Raw genomic sequence first — 21,002 nt, forward strand, 5'->3', positions numbered from 1 at the left:
TTATTTGGAGCAAAGAAGTAGGTTTGGGATTTTTTATTTGTTGTTTTTGGTAGAGGTTTGTGGTAGAACCTTTAGTTCTTTTTGTGTATCCCTCTTTTACACTTTGCCATACCTAAATGGCAAAAGTTGTTCTTATTTTGCCCTCTTAGTTGTTGAATGTATCTTATGCCAGTAGCATTGAGGATGAGAAGAAATAATGCCCTTCATAATGTGAAAGGCAATTATTGTGTGTAAAGGAGATGTACATTTACTTAAGTTATATTTATAGATACGTATTTTTACTACCCTGTTTATAGATACATTTTTACTACCCTGTAACAAGAGTCTTGGGACAGACTTTGGCCTGAGTTCAGTACATCCAACGCAGTCACCCATCTGAGGTGCTGAAGTTAGAAACATGCATGCTTATGTTCTTTGATAGTGGGGAAGGGGATATCTGATCAAAATTGCTGACCTGAGTGTGCCCCTTTTCCTTCCACAGTCAGTTTTAAGAGCTCTTGAGATACTCTTTCTAGCTTGCATGCCTCTAACAAGAGCCCAGGTTAGGTAGTATCAATCTTCTGTGTAGTAAAACTATTGGTATTGAGTGATACGGTTTAAAATAAGACTGGATGAGGAACTTAGTGCCATGGTTTAATTGATTAGATGGTGCTGGTTGATAGGTTGGACTTCATGATCTCAAAGTTCTTTTCCAACCTGGTTAGTTCTGTGATGCTGTGAAAGCTTAATTGTCAGAAAACTTGTGGCTCAGGATCATTTTCTTTTTTTCTCAAATTTTTACTTTCTCCCTCCCCCTGTTATTCCCACTACCCTCCTCTATCATGCTGAAATTCTACACTTATAAGAGTCAAAATATGACAGATAAGATAATGGACATACTTCCAGTGAACTATCGTGTGTGTAAATGTAAGAGACAGAATTGAACAGGCAGACAGTGTCCATACAGAAACTTTCTCAGGTAAGACAGAACTACTTTTCTGTCAATAGTGCCAGGTACAGCACATTTCAGATTAAAGTGCTAGAATTACTTGCTGGGGAAGCAGAGAAACATTTGGTGCTCTCCAGATCTTCAGAAGGGAAAGCATAATTTTTTTTGTTGGATGTTAACAGTGTGATTAGCCAGCACTTTCTCCTTTTAGTTTTGTTGCTGATGCTCTTTTATTGATCCATTTGCATTATAATCTACATGTTTCCCCCTTTCATTGCAACGGATAATGCCTCTAGGTCATGTCCTCATTTTCCAGGGTGTTCTGTCGTTGCCAGTTAAAATTAGGACAATTCTGAAATCCCTTCTCTGTCCTTTGCAGTGTCCCTATGAATGCTTCCTTCCCCTGGCCTATACACATCTAATTACACTAAACAGCATGATGCCGACAGTGGTTTTTTGGGTCAGCAGATGAACCAAGCCAGCTACAGATCAATGTCATTGATCGAAAAATGTGGAATGTGACAGAGGGGAGCACTGATGGCAGCTTTCTGGGGAAGTGACAGAGAAGAGTTACTTAAGCTGGTGACAAGGATAATGACAGAAGCAAACTGATTTGGGAAATCGCTGCCAGCTCCTTTGCTTTCTTTGCCCCATCGGTAGAGAGTGGCCTTGAGAGTTTTTTGTTAGACGATTCAAGTAGCAGTACTTAGCTTGTTCTGCCAAATTTGAAACCAGAATTTGGATATTAGGAAAAATTTCTTTACTGAAAGAGCAGTCAGGCATTGGAACAGACTGCCCAGGGAAGTCACCATCCCTGGAAGTGTTCAAAAAACGTGTAGATGTGGCACTTCAGGACATGATTTAGTGGTCATAGTAGTGTTGGGTTGATAGTTGGACTTGATGATCTTAGAGGACTTTTCCAATCTTAATGATGCTGTGATTCTGTCATTCTGAGCTATGGCTCATCTCCCAACTTGTACTCTTTTATTTTGTAGGCTGAGTGGAGGTGTGAACCATAGAATGTGACTGCTCCACTCACTGACAGAAGGGACAACTTGGGAATGGGAACTCAGCAGTAGAAGTTTTATGGCTGATTTGTTCTCTTTCATCTGAGTTAGCACAACTGGAAGAGTGAACCAACAAAGATTAGAGTTTGGTTTGTTGGTATGTAGGGTTGTGTGCATGCCAGTCATCTGACTGAACACTGCTGGGTTACAGCTGGGTGAGGCCAGAGAGATCCTGCTTCTGCTAAAGGCAAGTCCATAGTCTACTGCCTGTTGTCTGTCAGCTGCTCAACCAAGGATTTGAAGGGATTAGGAGCATATCTCATTTAAACACCACAAGCAGGAAGAGAATTATTTAACTGAAATTTTGAGTGCTACCAACATCTTTAATTCTCAGGTTCATTCAAAACAGATGGTTGGAGCAGACAGTATTGCCCACAAGAATCAATGTGGATTCCATTTGAGCTCAGAGTGGTTGTCTGCAATTTGTGTTTTGTATAGCTCCAGTGTTTCTGTTCTGTTCCTCACTCTGGCTCTTGTTGAGAAAATTTTTTGTTCTGTTGAGGAAATATTGGGGAGGTTGCTTTAGAAAGCATCAGGTAGGTGGGAACATTGGTATGTAATTAAGGATCATATTTGTCATGCTTTACATATTTATGACTAAATGATGAGTTTAAGAGAGAAAAATCTTCACAATTTGGGCTCACTTTAGCATAATAGCTATGCTTATATATAGCAGAAAAAAAGTTGTTCCCCCCACTCCAGGACTTCTCAGTCTGAAAGCAGCAGTGTTTATCAAGCTGTACTCCCAGTCTACTGGACTGTTACACTGGAGTTACTTACTTTTACTGAAAACCAGTTGTAGGGTGCTCTTCCAATGGCCAAGAGTGGTCTTACGATTCCTGCACTAGCCTGTTTGTGGCCAATTTCATAGCCTTTTATTCTTGTGCCAGTGCTGACTTTGGAGGATTGAAAAAAACCAGTCATCCCCCTCTTCTGTGCTTGACTTTCATGTATTGGTAGGATCCAGTCCATTATTACAGTTCTTTGGTATTACTAAGCTGCTTCAGTCAAAACACTCCTTCTGCATGAAATTCCTCTCTGCTTCTGTTTTGACCTAACAATCATTTGTGGCAGTTTAGGCTGGGTGCCTCCTGTTACTGCCTCACAAGCTACACCTCCAGTGTCCCGAGGGTCCAGCCCAGTAGGTGGACACAGGAAATAGCATATTTCATGCCCATAATATCCTGTGCCCTAGAAATCCATCTGCAAAGTCTTTCTCCGCCTCTTTCTTCCCTCTCTGCTCTATCGGTAACGGTGGGGGAGTATCTCAAGGCCTCTTAGGCCTGGTTAGGCCTAATGCCAGGAGGAGAAGGGGGAGGGGCAGTCTCAGACCTGGCCAGCCTGAGACTAGCCTAGCTGGGTGGGGGTGGGAAGAAAGAGCCCTGGGGGTCTTTGGTATACCCTCAGGTGGGGAGAAGGGAAGTGTTGAGAGGCTTTGGGTGTGCTATAGGGGATTCTGCATGCTTTGGGACTCTTTTGTCACTGTGCTTGTAGCTTCTGTAAACCACCACTTGCTTTTCCATTTAAACTTTCCATCACTTTTGCAATCCATTTGTGAGAGTGTCATTCTTTCACCCCTCTCAAGGGCAAGAGAGGATCTGCCTGGCCTCAAACCAGGGCATCATTTTAACTGGATGTGAGTTTGTTCCAGTTTGAGTTTTTCTTCTTCTATAAAAAATATTTGTAAACTTGATCACACTGGCACCTTGGTGGTGGGTTTGCCTTTTCTCTTTCTTTCATGGTTTTTTAATTTGGTTTTGGGGTTTTTTTTTGGTGTGAAATTTGCTAGTGCCTTATGCAGTGGAATTATCTCTCTCTTTTTCCTCTTTTTTTATAGCTGAAAATGCTTTGTTTGAGAGAGTTAAAACTAAGGTCTCCCTACAGTTTGCCTTATGGCACTGGTTTTGATTTGTGGTTTCAATAATAACACATGGCTTCTCTCCCACTGTAACAGATGGGTTTTCCACAGCTTGTAGGAATAAATAACACCATTTTGCTGAACTTCTTTTGCACATTCCTGTCCTTGTTGTTTTAAACATCATCATCTCTCTTACCCCAGTCTTTTCTCTAGGTTACTCTGTTGTGCCTTGTGTATTGACATGGGGCAATACCTCCCAGTTTCTGGTCGTTAACAAATGTCAGCTTTTTCCTTTTTTCCCAATGTTGTAAGTAAAAATCTCACATTGGGTGTGCAAGCATCTTTCAAGGATCAGTTTAACAACCTTCAGCCTGGTACCTTTTAGCCTTTTGCTTTAATTTTTTTTTTTAACCCTACATGTACTGCCTCCTTGTTTATCAGTAGTTAAGAACAGTTTCAAATGATGAAATGGTCACAAAAGTACTAGACTGCACTGAACTAACTGGCCTCATTTGCAGGGACACAAGGTGCAATGAAAGATGCACTTCAGTGGGCAGCTTTCTAACTGCTGGCTAAGGCAGATGTCTGCATGTTGAGATAATCAATATCTAACACGTTTCTGCTTTAAGCTGGCTGTGGTTCTCAATTGTACAAGCCCTAGACTTGCAGTTACTGTTGCATAAGAGATTAGGCATAGTAAGAGATGTGAACATTTGAACCAAATAATAGCACAGTTACACATGAAATTTGTATGTCTTCCTTTTTTTGAGTGATTGAAGTTACAATATTCTCTAAAGTCCCATCATGTGGACTTCCAAGTTTGAAGGGAAAGGCCACTTGAGAAATGCAGAATGCTGTGCTACCTTTACAACACTTCTATTTGGACTGCTTGCTTTTAATTGTAGGCCATGTATTCATTTTGTTGTTGTGGCTGAGTTTATTTTAATACCCTGATAGGGTACTGCCAGAGAACCTCTGAATGTGGAATTGACTGGGCAGCTACATCTTCTGCTGCAGCTTCAGGCCTGCCTCTCCAATAGAGAGTGGAATTTTGTTCCACATGGAGCATTTTATTCAGCTGCGTGGGTAAAAGACACTGGTGGACCTGAACAGCAACAATGTTAAACTGAATTTGCAACCTGTGAAGGAGACTATTGTGATAAAGACCTTATCCCTTCAGACAGAACATCTGGGCACCATAGGCATGTGCCTTTGGTGTGGAAAGTTCTTTGCAAGGCTGTGTGTAACATGCATGGCCTCATGTTTACTAAGCATTTTTTTATGACCAAGCTTTCTTCATAGCACCATCAAGCCAGAAAATTTCAGCAGATGGGTCCATTCTGAGTTGTTTGCTTATCTTCCTTCTCTGGCAGCACCCAGCTTACAGGGCCATGAGCTGGCAGAGCTCTTGCTCATCCTTAGAGTGTTCCTTTGTGATCACATGTGAAGGCATAGCAATGTGCACCTCTGAAGCACACCATGTCTACTACTAGAAGAGAGGCATGCTGGGCTGGTAGGCTGAATAATTAGGAGTTTTGAAATATGGGGTGCCAATATATTTTACTGTTAACCAGCAGCCATGATGCAGCAGCCATTTTGGATTGGTTGATGGGTTGGACGTGATGATCTTGAAGGTCTCTTCCAACCTGGTTTATTCTATGCATTCTATGAAAGCATTGATCTTTGAACATTAGAGTTCAGTTGTATTTACCTAGGAATTAAATGTCCTGTTGAGCTAAAGATGGAATGTAGGAGTCATCACATTCCTGTATTTAGAAACCGTGATAAGCCTGAAATGCTTATTCCTTATAAATCTGAACTGCAAGGGGATTTGGGAGACTTGAGCAAGCAGGAAATAACTGAGGTATTTCTTCTTTAAAGTGAAACAGTATGTGTAGACATTTGGAATCATTTATTTGCTGTAGGTATTGTACGTGTGCCCCCTCCTCCCCACAAATCACAAGCCTCATCAGTAAAAGCACAGTCTCAGTTTTTAATATGTGTGCTTAGAATAGAATAGAATAAACCAGGTTGGAAGAGACCTTCAAGATCATCGTGTCCAACCTATCATCCAACACCACCTAATCAACTAAACCATGCAACCAAGCACCCTATCAAGTCTCCTCCTGAACACCTCCAGTGATGGTGACTCCACCACCTCCCCAGGCAGCCCATTCCAATGGGCAATCACTCTCTCTGTGTAGAACTTCTTCCTAACCTCCAGCCTAAACCTCCCCTGGGGGCGCAGCTTGAGACTTTTTTGTAGCTGGGTAGAAATCTTACAGTTTTATCTAAAATAGAAGTTTCCTGTATATGACAAGAGCATACATGTTGTCAACCTCACTTTTGTACTATTTAACTCTCCAGTTAAGGTTTCATCCTTTTCAAATGCCACCAGCAAAATAAACTCTTCAAATGAAATCTTGGTTCAGTGAGGAATTATCTGAAGTAGAATCCCCTGGTTGTGTACAAAGGGTAGGCAGAGTGGTAGAAATACAGAAGTATGGATTTGAGGGATGAGATACCCATTAATTAATTAATGAAAATGTGTTAAGAAGTAGCCAACCTTTAGCATGCAGCACAAGGCTTGCTTAATTTGTACTTTAGATTTGATTGGTGTAGCAAAGTTGAGGGATTTTTTTAATTCTTATTATATTCATTATTAATTTAGCTAATGTGGTGGGGTTTTTTTAATGTAGCTTAGCTGTGAAAGCACCAATATACACAGGTTGTATCAAAACATTAGTTCTGGCAGTGCCAATCCAAAGGGAATACCTGATTTCATTTTCCTTTTTGTTTCTTTTTGACTTTCTGATGGTCAGACAGGGCTCTGCATGTTCGATTACAATTTGAATAGTGCAGCCCTCCTCACTGTGTCACCTTAACAGCAGGAAGCATCATGTAATTGCTGACAAATGTTTAATGGGGTTATAGCTGCTCAATGCAGATCCTGATAGACACCTTCGTATTTTACCTTGTAAATCCCCAGGAGATGTATTCATATCACAGTATCACCAAGGTTGGAAGAGACCTCAAAGATCATCTAGTCCAACCTGTCACCACAGACCTCATGACTAGACCATGGCACCAAGTGCCACGTCCAATCCCCCCTTGAACATCTCCAGGGACAGTGACTCCACCACCTCCCTGGGCAGCACATTCCAATGACGAATGACTCGCTCAGTGAAGAACTTTTTCCTCACCTCGAGTCTAAACCTCCCCTGGCACAGCTTGAGACTGTGTCCTCTTGTTCTGGTGCTGGTTGCTAGAGAGAAGAGACCAAGCCCTACCCACCCTTCAGGTAGTTGTATAGAGCAGTGAGGTCTCCCCTGAGCCTCCTCCACTCCCGGCTAAACAATCCCAGCTCCCTCAGCCTCTCCTCATAGGGCTTGTGCTCAAGGCCTCTCCCCAGCCTTGTTGCCCTTCTCTGGACACGTTCAAGTGTCTCGATGTCCTTCTTAAACTGAGGGGCCCAGAAATGGACACAGTACTCAAGGTGTGGCCTAACCAATGCAGAGTACAGGGGCACAATGACCTCCCTGCTCCTGCTGGCCACACTATTCCTAATGCAGGCCAGGATGCCATTGGCCCTCTTGGCCACCTGGGCACACTGCTGGCTCATGTTTAGGCAGCTCTCAATCAGCACCCCCAGGTCCCTTTCTGTGCTTGAAGAAATCATGTTAAATGGCAAGACTCATAAAACTGGAAATGTAACTGGATTTGCTGTGCAAGAAGCCAGCTGAGAAATTAGTAGAATTTCCTACCATTCCCTCTATAGCTGAATCATTTTGGCTGGAGCTTGTCCTTGTGAAAGGTCCCAAACTTGGTCCAAAAGAACTTTACCACCACTCCTAGTAGTACGTTCAAGTTATAAATCACTCCATTAAAATTATTTGCTGTACTTTAATTGGAATTTGCCTTGTCCTAACTTGTAGCTACCAAGTCAAGATTTTCTCATACTATATTGAGAGGTATATAATGCCTATGGTGTTTCCTCCTCAAAGTGGTCACATTTGTTTCTCGTTTCCTTGCATAAATTCTGTGAACAGAGAAGTTACTTACAGAGCTCAAGTTTTGTGAGTAGTGATTATAACCCTTTGTTTCACCTCCTTTCCAGTTCTTTAACTTCCTGCCTTAAATGCAAGTATCAGGGTAGGATTTAGTTTTCTAACCTCAGTTTTGCTGGTGTCATTTACAGACATGGCATAACCCTTCAGCAGTGAATGTATCCAAGGATTATTTCAGCTTCTCTGAGCGAAGACATGTTTACTCTAGAGTTACCATATTTGCAACTTAAGATACTGCAAAAATGTCTAATTTAAATGGCTCAGCTATGCTGTCAAAGCTTTGTGGGTTTGGTGTGGGGTTTTTCTTTTATTGTTTTGCTTTGGGGGATTTTTTTTGTTGTTTGCTGTTTCGTGGTGGTTTGGGGGTTTGGGTTTTGGTTGGTTGGTTTTGAATATGGCATAATATGAAGAAGCACTGACAGCAGGTTTTGATATCGTTTCAAAAGACAGTATAATGCATATGCAACATAGGTGGCTACTTGAAGTGTTTGTGGAGTAAAAGAAATTAGATGAAGAAAATCCTGCAGTGCACAGTGGTAACTCTCATCTACCTAAATGTACAAAAAGGGACTGTTCAGTTTCAGAGATACTTGGGATGTACAGCCTTGGTTGTTTGTTATGTTTTGTGCTCAAACTTGAATGCTTTATTACACTTTCAGTTTATAACTAGTGGCAAGGTCTCATTTGTTCCTCTTGGAGTTTTAAAACCTGTAACTTCAAGATTAAAATTAATTCTCTTATTAGCATCTCTTCAAGCTTGAAGTAAGAGGATTATGGCTTTCATTCCCCTTCTCTTCATCCTGAAGAGGTGGAGAGGGAAACCGACGCAAGTATTAGGCTAGAACCATGTGTCTGTCCAGCTCTCTTTTTAAGCTGCCTTCTTCTGTCCCAGTGTTAAGTAATGTGTTTGGTAGTTCCCATGGCAAGATCGTAGCTTTCTTGTAAAGAGATGAAGAAATGTAATACTGGGGTTCTTCTGAAGTGTCAGAGAATATAAATGCTGTGTTTTGTGCTGTGGTGTTAAGAATAATCTTGTCCGTGTGACAAACTGATAAAATAGCTATTCTTCCTATTCCCACAGAGGAATAAAGAGAGCCAGAGATCCAGGAATCCTTATTCAGCTGAAGTCAGCAGTCATTTAGAGTCACTCCCTGTACAATTGTAAACTCATTTTGAAAAGATAAAAATATTTGTTTCCTCTACAGGCATGATAAAGCAGCTGTGGTAATCTTCAATGCTTGTTCATTAATTTCCCATCCAAGTGAGGAAACCAGTGTTAAAAGTCTGTCAGAATGCTTAGTGAATTAAAAACCTTGGCTCCTGGGACTATCATCAGCCCAGTAAGCTGCAGCCATCTCCAAAGCTCAGTGATACTGTGAAAAAAAACACCACCATTATCCTCAAAAGAAGCAATAGCAATGCTAAACTTTGTGTACTGTCAGTATCACAAGCAACAAGCATCCATGCTTTTCCCATCCCCCCACCCCGTGTGTAAAGTTAGTTCTGCCATCCAAAATTTGGCTTGCTTGTGGTTTCTTAGAGCTGAACACTCAATTGTGAATGATACAGCTACTGCTGGTTCTGCTGTGAGTTCAGCACCCCAGCACAGAAGTTCTGTTTCAATGTGATTTGATGACAGAAAAAGAAAGTATGGGTTGAACCTGGTTTGGGTTGGTTTGTTTGGGTTGTGGGTTTGTTGGCTTGGGGTTTTGTTTGTTTGGGTTTTTTTAGCTCGGGGTGGGGTTGGTTTGGTTTTGTTTTCCTCCAGCTCCCTGGAGGATTAGGAGCTTACATTTTAAAAATACCATAGTTAAGAGTTCACCATGCCTTTTAACCACCTATCTGCAGGATATCACTTTGGCCAGGACATCTGCAGGGGGTCATTTTGGCCTGATACTGCAAAAAGAATTGGCAGTACTCTTGGTTTTCCTCCTTTTCCTGTTGTGACTTTCTCATTTCCTCCCAAACATAGGCTATTTTTTTTTCAGACCAGGTTCATGGTGTAGATTCTTAGAAGATCTATCCTGCATTTTTGGACTGTCCCATGGTAGAAATAGCACAATGTTCCCCTGCCTTCTTGGACAGAGCAGGCTGGTAATGACCAACAAGGAGAATGAATCAATAAATTATGTAGGAATACTGTCGGTATTCAGATGTTCTGGAGGTGAGAAGGGACTGCTTTCATGATCTAATTTTGACCCATGTGTAACTGAAGTGATGAATCTCCTTCCGTGTGTGTTCATAAACTCAGCTATGATAGCCTGTCTTTTTTGAAAGGAAAGCTTTGGGCTACCAAGGTTATTGAAAACAACCCTGTGTTTCAGTAACATGCAAACAGCTGAGCTTTAGAATGAAGGATGATTGGAAAGGACTTTACTACTTGTTTTCCGCCGTGGCATGTGGCGGAACCTGTTTTGGGTTTGACTTGAAATGTAGATTGTGAGCTTTCCATGAGGTTAGCCAGTTCTGCTCCTGGCGATCTCTGCCTGCCAGCATTGAGGCCAAGCCGCTCTCCATCATTTTCCTCCAGTCCTGCCTCACTGCAGAGGTCCCAGATGACTGGAAACTGGCCAATGTGGTCCCCATCCACAAGAAGGGTCGGATGGAGGAACCTGGAAACTGCAGGCCAGTCAGCATGACCTCAGTGCCAGGGAAAGTGATGGAGCAGATTATCCTGGCGGCAATAACTGCACACCTGAAGGATGGCCAAGGGCTCAGGTCCAGCCAACATGGATTTAGGAAGGGCAGGTCCTGCCTCTCCAACCTGATCTCCTTCTATGATCAGGTGACCCGTCTGGTGGACGTGTGGGGAGGCCTGTGGATGTGGTCTACCTGGACTCCAGCAAGGCCTTTGACACCGTCCCCCACAGTAAACTGCTGGCTAAGCTGTCAGCTCGTGGTTTGGACAGCAGCACTCTGTGCTGGGTTAGGAACTGGCTGGAGGGCCGAGCCCAGAGAGTGGTGGTGAATGGTGCCACAGCCAGCTGGCGGCCAGTCACCAGTGGCGCCCCCCAGGGATCAGTCCTGGGCCCCATCCTCTTTAACATCTTCATTGATGATCTGGATGAGGGGGTTGAGTCAGTCATCAGCAAGTTTGCAGATGACACCAAGTTGGGAACAGATGTTAGTCAGTTAGAGGGTAGAAAGGCTCTGCAGAGGGACCTCGACCGACTGGACAGATGGGCAGAGCCCAATGGGATGGCATTTAACAAGTCCAAGTGCCGGGTGCTGCACTTTGGCCACGGCAACCCCATGCAGAGCTACAGGCTGGGGTCAGAGTGGCTGGAGAGCTGCCAAACAGAGAGGGACCTGGGGGTGCTGATTGACAGCCACCTAAACATGAGCCAGCAGTGTGCCCAGGTGGCAAGAAAGCCAATGGCATCCTGGCCTGTATTAGGAATAGTGTGGCCAGCAGGAGCAGGGAGGTCATTGTGCCCCTGTACTCTGCACTGGTTAGGCCACACCTTGAGTACTGTGTCCAGTTCTGGGCCCCTCAGTTTAAGAAGGACATTGAGACACTTGAACGTGTCCAGAGAAGGGCAACAAGGCTGGGGAGAGGCCTTGAGCACAAGCCCTGTGAGGAGAGGCTGAGGGAGCTGGGATTGTTTAGCCTGGAGAAGAGAAGGATCAGGGGTGACCTCATTGCCCTCTACAACTACCTGAAAGGTGGTTGTAGACAGGAAGGGGTTGGTCTCTTCTCCCAGGCAACCAGCACCAGAACAAGGGGACACAGTCTCAAGCTGTGCCAGGGGAGGTTTAGACTCGAAGTGAGGAAAATGTTCTTCACTGAGCGAGTCATTCGTCATTGGAATGGGCTGCCCAGGGAGGTGGTGGAGTCACCGTCCCTGGAGGTGTTCAAGGGGAGATTGGACGTGGCACTTGGTGCCATGGTCTAGTTGTGAGGTCTGTTGGGACAGGTTGGACTCGATGATCCTTGGGGTCTCTTCCAACCTTAGTTACTGTGATACTGTGAGGCCTGACCATTCCAGATTCCAGTGAAGTCCAGCAGCGAATGGAAATGTGCATCTACAGCAGGGAGACATCTGTGAATGTGGCTTATGATTGAGAAAAGTTGAACTACTCTTTCTTTTTTTATAACTCTTTTTAATGCTTAATGTAATTAAACATTCATTTATGTTTGATGACATAAATTGGATCGCTAAGACAAACTACTCACTTTGTCCCAAGCTGTCTTATGTAGGCTTTTGAAATGATGGTTAGCAATGCTGGAAGAAAAGCGGCCGAGCTGAGGTCTTGTCTTGGGTATTTCTCCCACACTAGAAATTCATGTTGTGCTGGTTGCAGTAGGAGTATTTATATTTAACCTGACATATGCACAACAGGCGTAAAGGATTCTTTTTTAACTTCTGCAGCTCTGACTTCTAAAGGTAATTTAAGGCTACAAGAGCACTCCTTCTTAAATTCTTATTTTTGGAACCTCTTAGTCTATTTGCAACAGAACAAGGTCATACAGTCCCTACCAGATTATTTCCTTATTCCTGCAAATCTCATTACTGCTCTGGAACACAGGCAGACGGTTCTGTCTTAGCCCTGGACATCCTGGTAGGATTCGGAGAGGTGCTAATTATTGTGATAGACGGCAAAATGTAGTCTAAGGAGTTATCTTTTGTCAAGTGCTGAGCTGGAATAGGTTTCAAGCTCAGTGACGGCATGAGTCAGTGCAGTCTATCTGAATAACAAAGAGCCCTTTAAACGAGGGGAAAGTGCCTTCATCTAGTCACTTGTGTTGTATAGTAGCAATAAATACCTGGCAGTTTGTGAAGCTGTCCTGTCCTTTTTGCTACTCGACTCCTAAGAGGAAGACAAGGCTACCTGCGTTGGCAGGGGGGTTGGACTAAGTGATCTTCAAAGTGCCTTCCAACCCCTACCATTCTGTGAAGTCAACAATCCCAACAGACCCATGGGCCTGCACTGCTGTTTGGAGTCAGGACTTCGACGAGGAAGGAGCACTTCATGTGGTAAATTCCACACCGGGTGAGGACTACACTGCCCTCTGCTATGCTCTCAGGCACTCCTGAACTTGGCAAGGCATTCAAAATCCACAGGAAGGCACCGGGAACCAGACTAGGCAAAGCAAATGCATATGGATGAACAAAGACAAAGAAAAGCTGGAAGTAAGGAAAGCCTAGGGACAGTTTACAACAGAGCTTGGAAATGGGGAGTTTCATATGGGGACATTTTTCTGGAGTTTAATAATAATACTATAATAATAATTTGTAATACAGTATTTCATTTGTTGCCTACCAGAAGATGATGTGATGGAGAGTCATGTAATGTGGGGTCACCTAAGTGTTCATGTTATCACTTCTTCTGTTTGACAACCTGAGGAATAAAAGGAAGCAATCTGGCTGTGTGTTTTTTCAGGGGAATGCTCTATTTTCAGAGGACACTCCTATAAACCAACCTAGATCAATAGATGCACAGTATAATTACCCTGCATTTGACTGGTTTATTTATTTTTAATTAGGAGGTGGCAGATTGGGAACAGTTACTGACTCAGGTCTGTTCTAGGGCATCAACTGCTTCTTTTCTTTTTGACAGAGTATTGAGAGGGAAAAATCATTAATACACTAATTAAATGTGGATCATGCATATCGAGAAATATCAAACCATTTGTAATATAAGCTATGGAAGGGACATAAAGGTAATGTGTTTTGATGGTAGCTGAGTAAATATAACTTGCTGCACAGTGTCTTGTGAAACACAGCTTTGTGGCATGGGGGAGAGTTAGGCTTGTGTAGACTTGTTTATAAATAAGTATACCTTGACTTTAAAGGGAGATGCAGGGCAGACAGTTCTAAAAGATTAGAAAATAGGGCGCACAGTGAAACACTTGCAGCAAGGGAGAGCCGCAGGAATTTTGCTGGGGGGCCATTTCCAGAATGCTCAGGGCTTGGGCATCCCTAGCAAATAAGAACAGAATGGAAAAACCACCTGGGCTGAATGTTACCCATCACCTAGGTACTGAAGCAGGTGGCAAGATCATTTTCACTAGTGAGACTAGACATGGACCTTGAGAGGTGGCTTGAGCATGACACCAGATCCTCTTCTGACTCACTTGTGCAGTTCTGACTATCCTTGTGTGTACCTTATGACTTGGTGTGGGTGTTGCTGGCTGTGCTCCAGGCTAGCCATACCTGATGACCCGGTTCCTCTCCAGGGGTAATGCTGCCCTCAGAAGACTGACGTTAGACTGCAAGGTTAGGTCTGTGCTATTCCCTGGGCTACTGTGATGCTGTTAGGTTCCTTGTAAATCATTTGTGGGCAAGTTTTTGCACAAATACAGGGTCTTGCAGGAGAGTTTCTGGAGGACAGGAAGTATGGGTTTCATAATTTGTGATGCTAATTTTAGATACACCTTTCAGTATTAAAAAAATATATATGTATATATAGTAAAATTCTATATTCATTACATATTATGTGTAGTAATTATAAGGACTGTCCCCAGTAACTACAACTAGTGCATTCTAAACACATATAAAAATGCCTGGGCTGCAGATTAGTTTAATGTAAGTCCTTTCTGTTGTGAACTGGTAGCTAACATGCTGGGGAGAGCCTGCTTTTGGTTACTGGCATTCGCATAGAGGCGTTAATCTCGTTCTGCAGCAGTGCTGGGCTGAACGCTGCTGTGCTGTGTACCAGGGCACTTGGGAGCTGCTCCTGCTCCCCAGGGGAGCAGCTGGAGGCTGCCCTAGATAGATGAATAGTGCCTTTTTCCTTTCTGTCCAGCACTACAATCTAACGAACTCAAGTGAAATGTTAATGTCCACCCAGGCTTCCCAGCTGCTTGCTGCTTCAGTAATTCCAGGAGCTGCCTGGCTGTTAACTTTTTACTCGCCAGCACTCCACGCTGGGTGGGTGTCCAGTTGCGTTCTCGCCGAGATCCTGACATTTGCTTTGCTGAACAAAGTAAAAATAGCAGCTGCTGTTCATTTCAGTGTATCAGATGATTGCAGCAGAGCAGAGAGCCTCCGGGCTTCTGTCCTTCTTCCTGAGGACACTTGCCAGTAGTAACTTCAAGTTTTAAGTACTCACATGTCTCAGGAGCACAAAAAAAGAAAAAGAAATGGTTTGTGGATGTATGAGAGAGGGAAGGAAAGGAAAGGCTTTGGGTGAGAAAAGTGATTTACATTTTTGAAAGCTTTTCCTTCTTCCCTTGCATCAAAGCAGCATTTAAAAAGAGGTTTACTCAGCCACCAGACAACAGTTCACCTGCGTTCCGTCACGAATGAGGACAGCACTAACACAGAGTATGTGGAAAGAGAGGGTTTTGTGTTGGCTTTGAAGTTGTGGCATGGTTTCGTGTTTTTAGTACACTTTCTCATGGGATTTCTTGTGCTTTCAGGGCTTTCCTTACAAGCAATTGAAAGGCAGGTGGTTAAAGGAATGTATGTAGTGGCAGTGACTTTTATGTCTGTAAAGGAACTTTACCTATCAGTCTTCAACAGGGAAAAAAAATTAGGACCACAGGCAAGAAGCTAGATTCCTAAGGGCGAATGTGATGTTCCTTAGTACCATTTGAACAACTCCTGTTCTGCAGCTGGGACAGGTTAAATATAGAGCAAATAGCTCCTGGATTGGGAAGTCTGTTCAAGAAAGCCTTTGTGACAGAGGAGTAGAATACATATAGAATACATAGAATACATAGAATAAACAAGTAGATACTGAACTGCTCTTGTGATTTCATTAGAGAAATTAACGTGGTTATACATACCCTATATAATCTGGACAGCTTCTTAAACTTATTTGTAGCACAGGTAGCTTTTATAAAAGCTATTTCAGACAAACAGACTTTGCTGCTTCTGATTCCTTCACCTTTGTCTGAACTACTGGCCTGTGCTGTGTGTGTCTGGGAACCTTAGCAGAAAAAGTTAGAGAAACCTGAAGTGCAGCTTTCTGAACCACTGGAGGGAAGAAAGGCATACCAAGGTGCTTGTGTTACCAGTTTTTTCTTTCAGTAAATAATGTTAATAACAGAGGTCTTGTCAGCAAAGCACTGCTGACCCATCAAAGATTGCTTCCCAGGGCTGGAGGCATCAAATGCAGCTTAAAAGTTTCTGCCAAACATCTGAACCCAGAATATGAATTCCGTAAATACCTGTGTAATCCCTGCCCCTTCCCAGGCCATCTGAACTCTTATGAACTAAAATACTCTTTTTCCTCCCTTAACTGTAGAACTGAGATGCTTTTTGTTCACCCTGCACCTTGGTAGTGAAAATGCTTACCCTGCCAAACAGGCTGTTGAATAGCAAGCACAGTGTGACTGTTCTTTACATAGTGCCCCACTGTTCTGAATTTGGAGTTTAGCAATTTAGTGCATTGACCAATGCAGTGTAGGAGCTGTAGGGCTAATTTCAATACCCATCTTGCAGATAAAGTAAGTAGGAAGATTGTGCCTGAGTGATGTGTCATTCATTTACTTTAGAATTATTCTATGATAAGTGGGGTTTCCTTGGCCTGGAGGGAAAAAAGCAGCTGATAAACTCTTTAATGCTAGGTCACACCCTAGGAGAAGTGGCATCTGGCCTCCGGCACCCTGCACAGCTGACACTCTCAGAAAGTTGCATTTCCTGCTTATGACTGAGCCCAGTCTAAAGGCTACTGGCTGGGTTGGGCTTTTTTATTATTATTATTTTTCCTTTTATTCTTTTTATCTTTCTTTTTTTTATTTTTCTTGGTTACTTGGTTTCTTGGAGGTGGTGATTATATTGAATTATTTAAATACCAGTAAGACTTCTGCAGTTTAAGTTAGCAGTTAAAACCAGACTAGATTATCCTTCCTTGGGAAGAAAGAACGAATTGCCAAAAAGAGCTGTCAAGAAAGAAGATACTTTGGTAGGCATGAATGAAGTGTTTGTGTAGAGGGATCAGCCCTGGCTGAAAAAGTGCTATGTGACCCCAATGCGGACATCTTCATTGTGTGGTTTAATTGATGTGGGCACAAGATGCCTTTATATACTCAGCTACACAGGACTTTCTTCAGCTTGGTGGAAAGGTCATGTCCACAGACTCCTGAATTTTGTTTTCCTCTCTCCAAGATTATTACAGTCCTGCAATGCTGGGCCTGAAAACTGATCAAGAGGTCCTCGGAGAACTTGTGAAAATGAAAGTTCCAGCTGTGGCAGAGCTGATGGAAAGGCATGGAGTCATGTGGACCCTAGTGGTGTCACGCTGGTTTATATGCTTGTTCATTGACATTCTTCCAGTAGAGGTAATTAGTAACAAAGTTCTCTTAATATACACTCATAATCATCGTTGCATTTCTGCTGCTCTGGTAATAATGATCTACTGGAAATCAAAAAGCTGTAATCTGAATTCTCTCCTTTCCTGCAGACTGTGCTCCGAATATGGGATTGCTTATTCTATGAAGGGTCGAAGATCATCTTTCGCGTGGCCTTAACGTTAATTAAGCAACACCAAGCTTTTATTCTGGACGCCACGAATTTCCCTGACATCTGTGATAAATTTAAGCAGATCACCAAAGGAACATTTGTAACAGAGTGTCACAGCTTCATGCAGGTAAAATTCTCTGCAGCTTTTAGTTGTTACCAACTGAAAAGAGGACTGGCTTCGAAATCGTTTGTGCAGACAAAAAGATGGGTGTATTAGGAGAAATGTGTCTGTGGGGGTTGCCAAAAGGATGAAGAAAGTTTTTACGTAAGAAATTCAAACCTTGCTAAGATGCATTTAAAAACCCCCAAATCTAAATCCATCTATATGGATTAATTCACACTCCCTGTTACACGGAGGGGGAGAAGTATTTCTGCCCCATTTACCACTTAAGGTAGGAAATCTGATGAGAAAATAACTTCGGTGTGTTCTTTTAGTGAACTAGGGCTTGTCCTGGGCTTTTTTTCAGATGAAATGTAGGAGAGACACAAAGTGAATTGTAAATTGTGTATTGATAAATCTTAGTGCCAGAAGAGACTCTGCTTAGACCAAAAAGGTAGCACCAAGTTTGTATATCCGGACCAACAAACAAAAACCACACAGAAATCCAAACCCAAACCAAAACCAAACAACCCCCAAAAAAATACCAAAGATGAAGTTGAGTGTTATGACAAGCAACTTCCATCTTATGTTGAAGTCTATGACAATCTGCAAACTAAGAATTATTTTTGTATGTGATTCAGTTTGGATGCCAAATCTGTATGGAGCATTAGATTTGAAGCTTAACTGTGAAGATGCAAGTGTAAAAGACATCCCAGTAGGTCACTTCTCCCTCCAAAACTGTTTCATGCTCATGTCAGCATTCTGTGTGTAGGTATTCTGTGTGTAGGTCTGCCACAGCAGGATGTCATTGATGTCACAGGTCATTTTTGCTCAAATTGAATAAAAATGTACTAACTTGTGAGGCTTCAGTTAAAGGAGTAAAAGAAAAACAAAATGTAAGGACAGCTTTAATCAGGGTTGGATTTGTTTGGGGTTTTTTCCCCTCAGCAGTAGCTGCACTATTACCAGTAGAAGTGATGACAGCTGGGTACTTTATGCCTCCCATTCCCTGAACACTTTTTTAATGCAATGCAGGCTTTTTACCAGAATGCTGTTCAGAACTGGCTTATTTATAATGTCTCCAAGAGCTGTCAGTTATAGCTACAGACAAGTGAGGGGCCCAAACATTTTAACTGTAGACTAAAGTGCATAAGCTTACAGCTTGCTTCACAGTTTTGTTCAGTCAGTGAAGCAGTGGAAACAAAGGTATTGTTCTTAAGCAACCAGTCAGGGAAAAAAGTTGCAAGTGTGACAGCATTTGAAATACCTCAAATTCTTACATCCATATACATTACTAGCCCAGAAAACCTGGCAGAGAAGAGTAACAAAGATGGTAGAGCAAGGGATTAAGACTGATTTGTTTTTCAGCAGAAGCATATTGTTTTAAGCGTGCATGTGTTGCAGAGCCCAAACAACTTCTGCTGGCACCGCCTGAGAAACGCACTGGGGCTTTGTAGCATTACCCAGCATGGCTTAGGGTGTTCTACATACCCCTGCCCTCCACCAACACACATGCTTTTTAAAATCATTTTAGCCAGATATTCAGCATTGTTGCTGCTGTGTAACTTAACAGCACTTGTTAGGAGCTGCAGTTTTACTGTGTCTTTACAGCAGAGTAGAAGATGCTGCCCTGTTACAAGGAGGCCAAACCGCTGTAAGCATTTCCATGGTACCGATAGCCAAGCAGGGATTTCACACTTCATGAGAATGTCACTGTGTTGTTTAAAGCCAGCATTTTAACTAAGGATTTTCCCTTTTTGCCCCCAGAAAATATTCACAGACCCTGGAAGCTTGTCCATGGCAACAATCAACAAACTCCGAGAGACATGCAGGGAGAAGGTGCTTTCTCAGGGATAACTCAGATTTAATGAGGTGGTCAGACACGACAGCAATTGACACATTCCTCTATTTGCACTGACTAGAGCACACTTTAAGCTTTCCATGAGTTAACTGACACTTGACCAATTTTTCCTGCCTTTCAAGTAAGTGTTGTGAATACTTTGTACTGTATGTCAGACTTGATAACTGGAACTGGTGGTTCTGTGGTTGTTTGTTCTTTTTTCTTTTAAAGGACTTAGTGTTTTCAAAGTAGAATGTGATCAGTGTGTCAGGATACTCCTTTTAAAAGCAGTCAGCCTCCTTGTGTTTTCAGGGCATTTTGTAATGTTAAAAGAGAACAGGTGTATAAAATTGCATATCCTTCCCCCCTGTATTAACTGTGACAGGTCTACCCTTTATATAAAATAAATTAATTTAATTTGTCAGAATCTGTTTCTTGATGTGGAGAGTAAAATATTTGGTTCTCCTTCCTGACTGCCCTTAGTTGGCAAGAAAACAACCATGTTCCTTTTTCCTCACTGCTGTCACTTAAGTCAATAAACATGGTAGTGTGGGGCAAGACAGCAAGAAGGAAGAGGATTATCTTCACTTGCCGTCACTCTCCTATGTAATAGCTCTTAAAGTAAAGGCAGCAGGGAATGTATAAATGTAGGCTACAGAAAGCAAAAATCCATCTGTAACCACTTGACATTTTTATATGCATATTCAGGGGGGGTTACCTCTAGCACACTAGGTACACAGAAATATTCATGGTCGAAGAGACCCTCAGGATCGTAAGTACAACCACTAACCTTACTCTACAAAGTTCATCCCTAAACCATATCCCCAAGCAACACATCTAAACAACTAACATCTGGCAGTAGCATTTTGCACTTTGTAGGGGATGCCAAACAGATGCTTGTCCTACTTTGTGCTGCTGTACTGAGGTTGCACCGTAGGTGCTGTACCTTCATATACTTGTGTCCCTAAAAGATTTCTGAGAAAGTTGCAAACACAAAAAGATTTCTTCCATGAAACAGTGAACCATGAGGCAGTTCCAAAGCTGCAGCTCAATGTATTGTGTAAATACCCCTGGGCAGAAACAAGCAAAGCAGCAGCCCTCTCCCTGCCACTAGGCCTCTCTTCCAGCCTTTGAATTCTTGTCCTTACAGGGCCCTCTCGTGGCCAAATCCTTTCCCTCTCCCTCCTGCTGAGAAACAGGACAACTGAAGAGGCCAGAAATGTGTGACGTTTATGCGCCTTGTTGCCGTGGAAAGCCTCACCTTTTAACACAATGTGACTTCCAGATGCTACTCCAAGCCACCTTTGGTCCTTGACAAGGAAGGCCTTTAATTCATCCCCTGATGTGCAGTTTCTTTCATTCCTCAGCAGGGGGAAAAACACCACCATCAACTTTCAGAGGAAGTAGCCAGGTACTCCCTTATACAAGACAGCTACTCAACAGTGTGATTCAAAGCTATCTTTATGATAAGAGACACCATTACCTTGAGCAATAAGTACAGTAGCAGTACTATACATCAGCAGGTATGAAGAAACATTCATGTATTCACCACTGCCACAATCCAGTTTCCGGGTACCTTCAAGGTAGGAGGACAGATGGTCCAAAGTATACTAGGACAGCGTTCTGTCCAGTGTTTCAGAGTGACTTGGATTCTGTTCTGTGTGGCTAGCACTGTTACCATGTAGCTAGCAATGTTACCAAAACATTGCTGCAGAAGGGAGTCAGTGAC

The 21,002-nt window shown here is 42.8% G+C and overlaps 1 protein-coding gene across 1 annotated transcript in view; it reads left to right on the forward strand.

Moving 5' to 3' along the window:
- GRTP1 (growth hormone regulated TBC protein 1) overlaps positions 1 to 19,637 on the forward strand; it is a 41,998-nt gene extending 22,361 nt beyond the window's left edge. Inside the window, exons 6-8 of the mRNA XM_054163123.1 lie at positions 16,980 to 17,152; positions 17,275 to 17,460; positions 19,201 to 19,637. Of these exons, the coding sequence (XP_054019098.1) occupies positions 16,980 to 17,152; positions 17,275 to 17,460; positions 19,201 to 19,290 (449 nt within the window). The 3' untranslated portion in view covers positions 19,291 to 19,637. The remainder of the gene's footprint in view (positions 1 to 16,979; positions 17,153 to 17,274; positions 17,461 to 19,200) is intronic.
- The last annotated feature ends 1,365 nt before the right edge of the window (positions 19,638 to 21,002 follow it).

Source organism: Dryobates pubescens, chromosome 7, assembly GCF_014839835.1.
Source record: "Dryobates pubescens isolate bDryPub1 chromosome 7, bDryPub1.pri, whole genome shotgun sequence".
Classification (NCBI taxonomy): domain Eukaryota; kingdom Metazoa; phylum Chordata; class Aves; order Piciformes; family Picidae; genus Dryobates; species Dryobates pubescens.